Genomic DNA, 10,871 nt, shown 5'->3' on the forward strand with positions numbered 1-10,871 from the left:
GAGGAGGGAACACTTACAGACTTAGGGGAAAGAAGATCCTTTTTTCTTCAAGAACGCAAGCTGTGGAAGGAAGAGGTAGAGATTATGCCTTGAATTAAGGAAAGTGGATGAGGTTAAGCCCATGTTCACGCTCGTAACCGCCCTCCGTTGGGCGATTACCAAAGATGACGGGCGCGGCGGTTTATCAAACGCCCCCCTAAGGTAGCAATCATGATGGCTAGGTCTAGCCCTAGCCATCATATCAAGGCTGACAAAGGACAAAGCATAGGGCTCTATGTTACAAAAAAAAGCAGAAAAATAGATGAGTCAAGGAACACTTGGGAACTGTCTCGAGACAGTAAGGAGGGAATTCCTCATATACAAAGATCTCCTGCTCTAAGAAGGAGTCGACTGGCACCCTCCTTCTTCGAGTTGGGGGCTGAATGATGCACATAACCTAATGACGCGCAGTCCAAGAAGAACAACGAGGCCTAAGGGCCGCCCAATATATTTGCCCCAACGGCCTAGGAGACCTACGAGCCCTGGACGGAGGTCGAAGACCCAAGGTAACCTTGGACTCAACCTATGAACCGCGACCCAATAAAATTGATCAGCCCAAAGGCCCTCAGTTGGTAATTTCCACATGGCGCCACATCAACCTTGAAGTGGCAGTTCAGATAACGGACTCCTTGGAGACCAAAACTCCTTGACAACTGAGACTCCCTGCGAATGAAGGGTTTCCCCCAACAAATGGATGCTCACTGTGAACATATCAACGGCAGATAAAGGTGATCTCCTGCTTATCCAACCATCCTTATCCTTCTCCCCGAAGATGAAGGCGAAGAGATGGATCCCCAATTGACAAGGGAACTCTCTCTATAAAATATAAGTTTGGTCCCTCAAGCGGGGGACGATCTCCGGACTTTGAGAAAGCATTCTTTTAAGCATTCACTAAACACTCTTGTGATTTCTGCATATTATCCTTAACTACATCAACACATTTCAATTTTGTATTACTTCTACTTACTATTTTATCTTATCACATCGCGCATTCAATACAAATTTAAACGTCGGAGTGCTAACATGTTGTTTCGCATGTATCTTTCTTAGGATCATAAACTCTATACTCCAACTTTAAACAATATCCAAGCCTATGAGATCGGTATTATTTTTACACGCATTGATAAGAGTTAATAAATATACTATTTTATATTTTTATCCTTAAAAAATAATATTACACGGTTAATTTAGTCAAATCAAAAAAATAATTACTAGATGATACATTACTTTTATAGATATATAGATACATAGATAGATAGAAAGATAGAGTAGGTATAGCTATAGATATGTGCTTTCATAAACAGCAACCAGTCCCAAATCCTGTTAGCTTTCGGCCCATTAAAGCATCCAGTGCAACAATCATAAAAAATGAATCTATTACAACATGGCTCTACTTTATGAAAAATCTTTTCTTAAACAAATTAACACAGCGTAGGTTTCGCATATGCAGCATGCATTTGTCAAGTACAATACAAGATGTAATAAGATTTTCAATTGAAAATTCTGCGACAATCTTAGCGGCTTGATATGAGAAGGGGCCCTAAACTCCAGATATGATCTCCAGCAGATAAAATGAACTGTCTCAACCTTGCAGTCATCGAGTGTCTGATGTCATTCATGTAAGCAACAAACTCCATTATTTCTGTGGAAGAATGTGCAAGTTACTTCTCGTTTACTTCTTGTAGTTGAGCAAATTACAGGGTAAGAATGATGCAAACTTACTCACCTAGAAGTATCCACAGGCGTATGTATTTGATGCTTGTCTTAAATCTGGCTTTAAGAAGTACAGCTGAATCTGAAAGTAGTACATTTACAGATAATTACAAGCGTAGAATGATCCTCGACACATGGGCAGTAATTCAGGCCAGAGATGGTCAACAAGCAGCAGAAAGGCTAACACCAAAACTAGAGAGGCTTGTATGCTTCTATGCAAAATCATGGAGTAGGTTCTAGGTTTTTGAAAAATTCTAACTTGAAAGTAACTATAATGGTTCGGACTGCCCCGTCTAAAACAATCAAGAGAAGTATTAAATTCCCCAATTCGGCCTAACAGAATATCCATGGAAAATCATTTATGTCCACTTAGAACCATATTCTTAAGCTTTTTTTACAGTCATGATTATTCATAATTATATTGCTAGAGAAAAATGCCAAAATTGTGATTATTGTGAAAAATAAACAAATGGTAAGCCTCATCCTAAGATCTTAAAAGAAGACAACTCAAAATAAACAGACAGTGGTAAGTTTGATATCCACCAGCTCAACCAGCCAATCCGCTCACTACAAGGTTTACCATGCACACAAGTTCGCCTGATTTAGAAAGTTTTTATTCCAAACCCAAACCCCCAACCCCACCAAGGAAAGAGAAACCAAAAGATACTAACAAAGAATCGGAGTAAATTGCATTTATACTCCCTGTGATTTGTTATAATTACAAAAGGCTCCCAATTAAATAGAAATACATTTACATCTCTTGAATATTGTAAAACCTCACATGCTTAATTAAAAATCCGTAAACTTACATTAAAATAATATTATATTTAAACGACAAAATGCCCTTTCGACCTAAATGTAAATCGATGTATTTGTAATGAATAAACCAAATAAAGGGTGTGTTTGTAATGTTTGTAACAGTTCATATCTTACTTAATAAAAATCAACAGTTTAATTCTTATTTTGATTTAAATTACTTTCAGATTTAGCATTTAATTAAATGCACATTTATGTAATATATAAAAAATAAATCTAAATAATTATTTGTATGTCTAATATAAAATAAATTTAATGTAGATACATATAAATATATAGGTATATTCGTAGATATAATATATGAATATACAAACAGTTTTTGATAATATATATGTATTTGTACATTTATCTATATGTATATTTTATTGTATGTATGTTCAAATACTATTGTATCCATGTTACCCATTTTCATTGTATATTATTTATATGTTTAAATATATATTTCATATTTTTGTATTATATATCTTTTTATACTATGAACAAGAGATACTATATATTTTTTATATAGGAAAAAAAATTATATTTTTTAAATTTTATATATGTTAAATGAACAAATACAATATATTTTTCATGTTATATGTAATCATATGTTCTTTTTATTACAATATTATATAAACGTTCTTATATATTTTTTATAATATATCAATGTATTTATCAAATGTCAAATTTGAAGTATTAGATTCAATCAAGCCAAATTATGAACTGTTGATTTACATCAATAAAAATGTATTATTAAAAATATGATAAAAAATGCCTTGTATTGTTTAATAATTAAAAATATCCTCATGTCATTTGAAAGGAACTCAACTTACAATCAAGTCCAAAGGGTATTTTATCAATAAAAATTGGTCAAATTCAATGGACAAAGATATCCGCCAATTGAGGGCCAAAATGAAAGTTCACATGAGTTTTTTGTCGAAACTCTAATAGAAGGTGGCAATGTAAGACAGAGTAAATATCAACAAATGTAAATGTAATTTTTTATCTAGCAAGGAGTTTCTTGTAATTATGATAAATCATAGGGAGTGTAGATATAATTTACTCTAAGAATAATGAATAAATGAATAGTATGAAAGCTGGAAATGAAAAATTGATAATCGGCATAATCTTACTATCAAAGATTTTGTAATTCTCACATACGTGTCCTACTCCAGCCAGCCAGCATTATTCTCTTAATTAATCCAATTTTAATACTGAATAGTGCTAAGGGATACATGTGTATTACCAGATTCAGAACTCCCCTCCGCCGAGAGACCATGCAATGCACATTTAGCATAACTTAGTAGTCGGATCCGTTGAGGAGCACCCAACTTGCTGATCAAAGACCTTAGTAGTCCACTGCATGGAATTGAATAGCAATAAATATTTTAAAATCCTCAAATTTCTTTAATAATATTTGGAAGAAATAGAATCAATCCTTACTCAGTTCGCAGTATGGTAAGAAAGTCCGGCGGCAATGACTCCATGAAGGAAGATATGTCCTCCATTTTTAGAGACTTCAATTCATCCTTCAGATATTTTTTCTCTTCTGGCGACATCCCTCTCCCAAGCACAGATTTACTTTTAATTATTTTATAAAAAATAATCAACATTAGTTACACAGACAAACTAAAAAAATGTAATGTTTTAAGAAACCCTAAAGCTGAACAACAAATAAGGTTTTCATGTTTTCGTTGCCACATTGTCAACTTAGGTATTTGGAAACATTGGGAAAAACTGTCACCAATTTAGCATTACTTTCACACATTCTCTTTTTTCTTTTATGAGGTTTTCAGAATCTTGGACAATAATCCATGTTTTAAGTGAGTGCTGCCAATGGTATTTATGTTCTGCCATGAAACACTTCCACCAATCCTTTTTTGCTTCACCCAACTACTTACATTGTCACTAAAATTATAACAAAAAACAATTGTCGTTTAACAAGAATGTAAGCGTTTAAACAATAAAAAATACAAGGCTCAGCAACACAAAACTAAAAATTTTATCTAAGGCAAGATTCAATATAGCTGTAAATATTCAGAGAAGAAAATCCAAACAGTTCAATTCTTTCTCATTTCTAGTGGGCATATTAGTAGCTGATCCCATGCTATTCTAACGCAAAGCCAATTCAATAAAACATAGACACTTGAGCTGTACTTATTTAGGTTCACAACCCATAGGAAGAATAAAGACTGCTCATCTTAGGTTCTCCAGACAAATCTCGGCATCTGCAGGGATTGTAAGGAACTGATAAGAAACAGCAAAAACCCTCCTTTCCCCTTTTAGCCATAGTGTTTTTCAAGTTCGAAAGTTAGAATGCATTTGGATGAAGGATCTTGCAACATTTGGATGGAATGATTTGAATTTGATAGAAGAATTTTGAAAAAGGTTTTTAGATAAACTCAATATTAATAAATGGATGTGAATCCATCGTCGTGTAACAAAAAGAAGTTGAAAATAGGAATTCAAGGGTTTAAGATCCTTTATAACATGGAATTGTCCATAAGTTTAAAAGATTTGTTATTACGGATTTAAAATCCCTAACTCCAAATCCACCAATCCAGCACAACATTATATTACTCTTCAGTATGGCAAACAGATATTGTCCTCAGAACTTTAAAAGTAAAACTCCAATCCATAATAAAAGAAACAACTAAATCATGGGAAGAAGCAAAAGACAATACCTGTTAATAGTTCTTCCAGTAAATATAACAGGAAAATACCTAGCATACTTTCCAACACCAAAGCTTTCACCTAGCTGCTGTATTTTTGGTGAATCCAGAATAATTAAAGCCTCCCAGAGACGACAGTACTTCTTTCTGAAGTCTTCAGATAACTGTTTATAGACCCCATGATCCAGAATGACTACATTTATTTATGTTACGCAAATAAGAAGTCAATCCATAATCAAGTAATTATATGATACAACCACCCCTCTACTTAGATAAATGATGAAAGTATGTAATGCTTTTATACCTAATGAAAAGCCATTGCGCCCCTGTGGAGAAACTAATATATTCCCAGGATGTGGATCTCCATGCAAGAAACCATGGACAAATATCATCTCAGCAAACACATCTACTAAGGCTTTTGCAACCTACATTTTTAAGAGAAGCAAAATGGAACAAAGTAGTCACTGATGCAGTGAAGATACAAGCTTTAGACAGCTCCATATCAAAAGATTTCACACTCTAAATTTGACATATCTGTTATTTAGGATAACAGTAAGAATTGTATTACATGACATGTTAACAACTATTTTCCAGAAAACGAACCTCAAGAGGACTAATTCCCATTCGGTGCAGAAATTCCAAGTCATTGACCTGAAAACCAAAGATTTTCCTATTAGCAGTGGTTTAGCAGACAATCAATAGCAAACCACAGACACGAGGACGCATGTAAATTTTTTATGTTGCATACAAATTTCCTGGTATTGGTGAAATATAATAAGTTAAACCAGCCTCCAATAGGTACCCTGTACCCACTTAAATATTCATGTATAAAAGATTACTTATAAGATTGCTGGAAATAAAACTAAAACAATCACCGAACTACTCACTTTAGACTTGATAGTAACTTGCATGATATTACCCCTACTGAGTAAAACCTTTAACAGAAAGAATATCACAAAGTTGAACCAGATCTCACTTATTCTTCTAGTTAAACCCTCAAATTGTTGAATGACAAAACTCCCCATTCACCTCAAGTATTTATGCTTAAGGACCTTAACATAAACATAAATGTAAACCTGCAGATACTAACATAAAAATGGCAGAATCCACAGTGCCTACCCCAGCCCGTGAACATCACGAAGAAGTGCTATTCCTCAGATATGAATAAAAAACCAGGTACAGCTCTAGTAAAAGATAATGGATCCTTTACCATTTATGATCAAAATTATCACTTCTAAAAAGATGATATTTCTATGTCCTGTTTCCAAGCTAGATATGGAAGATAATAGACTTTAATCAAAAGATTACAATGTGTTCATCTTTCAGATTTATATAAATAATTTATTGGGTTGAAGTTCCCTGCAGAAATTAATCAGTTTGACCAGAAAAATCCATTCAATTCCTGATTCAGGAGGAATCAGATGCCACAATGATCGCACATCAATTGCAGCCAGCTAAACAAGAATGTCATGCCATGTTTCAAGAAAACTTAAGCACAATTTATCAACAGGAAAGGCAATCTAATGCTGCCCTTATGTATTAATTAAGGCATCTACAACTGCTTCAATATGCATATTTTTACTTTGTCTCACTCTCACATCTATTTTGTTATTATGACCGAGGAGGTACCATTTGTCAGTAAGGGCTATATAAAGAGAAATAGTTACAGCAATGTGAGTTATATATTCAAACTACTTCTCGTAGAATTCTTGCACTTGCAACGCTGTTTGTAGAAGTCCCTAGAAAATCCTTCGTCCATAAGGATAATGCATAAAAGCAGGTCAGTTCTCTATCTCAGCTCATTTAAATATAAGAATGGCACTTTTCAATTGGAAACAAATCCTCTGAAGATAAAAAATAAATAATAGCCAAAGGTGCCTTAACAATGCAAGTGAGATAACCAAGCTGTCTGTTAGATATGAAATCTCCTAAACATAAAGGTAGAGTGGTAGACCACTTGTATTATACAACTGAACATCTCATTAGTACAGATAAACCACTGGTACTCAACAGAAGACTGCAAACACAGACTACATAAATGCATTCCTAAGGGTAACTGAGATCTTTTACGCACTAGTAAAGAGTATTATGGACAGACTAGTCTACAACAATCATGAACTCCCATAGAAGCTAATGAACACAGTCCACAGGTTTTTCATTGCATGTGAAGTTTGGTGGTTAGATATACCTTATGTCCTTCACAAAACTGCATAGTCAATACCTGCCTGCTTGTGAAATCCTGGCAATATGAGCATGATACAGAGTTCAAAGATAATACAGAACAAATAATCTAAGTGTGGATACGTCAACAATAAGATCATAAAATTTTCTGTTATGAAATGCAGACATAATTAATTCATAAAGCTGATGATCATGTTCCATACCCAGTAAACACGAGGGATCCTGACCGTCCTGTTCTTTTTAAAATTATTTGCCGCTCTTTCTGAGTTTTTAGCCTCTTGAATGAAATCTATAGAGCAATAGGAAATAATACCATCCAAGCAAATTAAGATATTTGTACGAAGCAACTACAGGGACAAGTTCTTTGATACTTAATTTCCTTCCAGCGAGCACAATGCATATTTGGAAAATAAATAGAGGTTCAAAATGAAGTTTATACTTGCAAAAACATCAGAATGAAACAAAACAGCTGAAGTCACAGAACCTAAATACATGCATCTTATTGAGGCACTAAACCTAGGCGAAGAACAAGTTCTAATAGTATGAAGTAGCGAATGCAGATAGTAACCAAATTTTCTTCATAGAAAGATTTAAATATCTTCAGTTTCAAAAGAAGCATGAATCACATTTGAATACACAGCACATAAGAATGAATTCAAACTAATAATCGAAGAGGAAATAATTCTAATATGTTTACAATTCGCAATGGATGGAGAACACATGCTATACTCACCAAGTTCAGAAGCAATGGACTTTGTAAACTCTGATACCATCCACTCAAACCTGTATTCTGGAAAGAGCTGGATAAAAGAAGAAACATTAAGGCTTATGAAACTATACGACGAAAGCAGCCCAAGAGTTGGACTCATTTGAGCAAATAGCCAATTCAATCTCCATGCTTCATGTCAGAACCCGGTGAATCACTACAAGCAGAAGCTTCTCGCAGCAACTATCCATAGCGAGAGAGATCCCTTGTCTTTCTAGCCTACCTATCTATAGACTATCTATAGAGCATTTCTCCAAAATGAATCTAGAACCAGAATCAATTTGTGTTTTACTCATTCCCCCCCCCCCTCTCTCAAAGTCCTTATGAACTAATTGTTCTACACTTCTTACTTGTTGTAGCTTGTTACATGGGTCGTGAGCGGAATTTGGGTTCCTGTTGCATATTCAGCTCGTGTTGCAGCTGCTACCACTATTTTCTTGATCTACCCAATCGATCAAGGAAGTTTTTCTGATGGTATGCCTCTAGGAATTTCTGGTACTTTCAACTTCATGATTGTATTCCAGGCTGAGCACAACAACCTTATGCACCCATTTCACATGTTAGGTGTAGCTGGTGTATTCGGCGGTTCCCTATTCAGTGCTATGCATGGTTCCTTGGTAACTTCTAGTTTGATCAGGGAAACCACAGAAAATGAATCTGCTAAAGAAGGTCACAGGTTCAGTCAAGAAACTTATAATATCATAGCAGCTCATGGTTATTTTGGCCGATTGATCTTCCATATACTAGTTTCAACAGCTCCCATCATTACACTTCTTCCTAGCTGCCTGGCCTATAGTTCGTATCTGCTTCACTCCTTTAGGTATCAGCACTATGGCTTTCAACCTAAACGGTTTCAATTTCAACCAATCTGTAGTTGATAGCCAAGGCTGTGTAATTAATACCTGGGTTGATATGATCAACCGTGCTAACCTTGGTATGGAAGTTATGCGTGAACGTAATGCTCATAACTTCCCTCTAGACCTAGCTGCTATCGAAGCTCCAACAAATGGATAAGACTTGGTCATAGTGGATAGAAGTTTCTGAAAATAGAAATATAAGGTGCAATAATCCCTCTTGATAGAACACACATAAACTCATTGTCTTCGCCAAAAGGAAAAAAGAACAAATAAACAAACTAACTAAAAAGAAAGGGAATAAAAAATATGGAGATCACTGGTTAATAGGAATTATACCATTATGTCCTCTATTTCTGCAGCTTATTTGTGAATTTCTTCCCTATTAAACAACTGAATAGCGAAGCCCGTGCTAGTTGTCTAAGTGGAATTCATTTTAGGAATTGATTTTAGTCGGATTATGAATGTGTGCAGAAAAATATGAAAAGAAGGTAACTGAGGGACACAACATTTACCGGGTTTGGGTCTCCTAATTCACAACTGCTCATGTTCTATTTCCACTAGGATTGTTTTGAATGAACTACAATAAAAAGTGACCCATCAACTATTTATGCTTGGGTACCTGTAAAGCATCGTAAAAGTTGATCCACGGTCGTTGGCGCTGGATGTAATGTTAGGCACACTCCACCATTCCAATAGTACAATATAAGTGGAGGAGGGGGATATCTTAGACTAGGACCTTGTCAAAAAGTTTAACAACCAAAACAAAGAACACTAATCCAAATAACTCCGATATAAGGAAAATGATTGTGAAATTTGAGACTGGTTTGCACATTTTTCCAAAAGAATTACTCTTGTTTTTACAGTGTATAGTGTACATTAGTAACATTACAAGGATTAAATGAAAAGAAAAAACTAGTCTTTGATTCAGTTGAAGCATGCACCTTATCCAGTAGAGTGAATCTTATTTGACAGTTTTGAATGTCATTACAAGGATGAAAGGACAATAAAGCCAAACTTTCATCCAGCTGAAGCACTCCCAAAAATTTTTAGCCACTACCCACTCTGTGACCTTGAACATTATTTAAACAACTTTTCTACGCTATATAATCAGCCAAGTTAGAAGTGAACCAGGAATCTATGTTGATGTTTCATTGTCGAGCTTTATTGACAGATCGCTGTCAAACCACCGGCTAGATCCTACTTGAAGACAACGACTCATCCTTCCACCTACCATACCGAGTCATGTGCTTTCAGCGCTTTATGAACTATAAAGTTAAGGTAGGGGTAGGAAAAGGGGGAAAGAAGGGAGAAAGTAAAACTTTCAGATTAACAGAACATGGTGTTCTCTTGATTTAGCAATTATTCCTACTGAAAAAAGTGCAGAACTCAGCACAAGCAAAAATAATAACCCGGATTGCAATTGGCTCATGCACATCTTCATAATCCAGCATATTGCTTTGTATGCATATTTCTCTTAAACAATGACACATTTGATCCTTTTGAAGAAATGAAATTGTAAGAAGGCCTATAACATTTTAACAATTAAATTCTTACCCATGCAACTGATCTTGAGAGGAAGGCCATGGTTGTGACGTCAAATTTCATTTGATACTCTAATCCTGGATATTGGACCTGCAGTTCAGGCAGCACAGCAAAAATTAAGCACAATATTCTCATCCAGAGTTCTCTTATGCTAAAAGAAACACAAGTAAGCAATATAAAGAGAAACATGGTTGTTTCACAGCCAAGTATGAAGAGTCGATTGGTCCTAATGTCCTTGAATTGGTTTTAACTAGACACCATTCAAACTAGTTGTCTAAGTCTGAGGAACACTGTTCAAATTAAATC

The 10,871-nt window shown here is 35.0% G+C and overlaps 1 protein-coding gene across 3 annotated transcripts in view; it reads right to left on the reverse strand.

Moving 5' to 3' along the window:
• Positions 1,337–10,871, reverse strand: part of LOC105167817 (uncharacterized aarF domain-containing protein kinase 1) — a 12,432-nt gene continuing 2,897 nt past the window's right edge. For 2 of the 3 annotated variants that reach the window (XM_020696444.1, XM_011087633.2), the window contains 11 exons: positions 10,578–10,655; positions 8,134–8,200; positions 7,604–7,689; positions 7,408–7,458; positions 5,823–5,870; positions 5,524–5,644; positions 5,232–5,412; positions 3,991–4,128; positions 3,794–3,906; positions 1,766–1,834; positions 1,337–1,681 (listed from right to left, as the gene is read on the reverse strand). In XM_020696444.1, the coding sequence (XP_020552103.1) occupies positions 1,554–1,681; positions 1,766–1,834; positions 3,794–3,906; positions 3,991–4,128; positions 5,232–5,412; positions 5,524–5,644; positions 5,823–5,870; positions 7,408–7,458; positions 7,604–7,689; positions 8,134–8,200; positions 10,578–10,655 (1,080 nt within the window). In that variant the 3' untranslated portion in view covers positions 1,337–1,553. The remainder of the gene's footprint in view (positions 1,682–1,765; positions 1,835–3,793; positions 3,907–3,990; positions 4,129–5,231; positions 5,413–5,523; positions 5,645–5,822; positions 5,871–7,407; positions 7,459–7,603; positions 7,690–8,133; positions 8,201–10,577; positions 10,656–10,871) is intronic. The other variant, XM_020696443.1, reaches the window with a different exon arrangement.

This window comes from Sesamum indicum, linkage group LG8 (assembly GCF_000512975.1).
Source record: "Sesamum indicum cultivar Zhongzhi No. 13 linkage group LG8, S_indicum_v1.0, whole genome shotgun sequence".
Taxonomy (NCBI): domain Eukaryota; kingdom Viridiplantae; phylum Streptophyta; class Magnoliopsida; order Lamiales; family Pedaliaceae; genus Sesamum; species Sesamum indicum.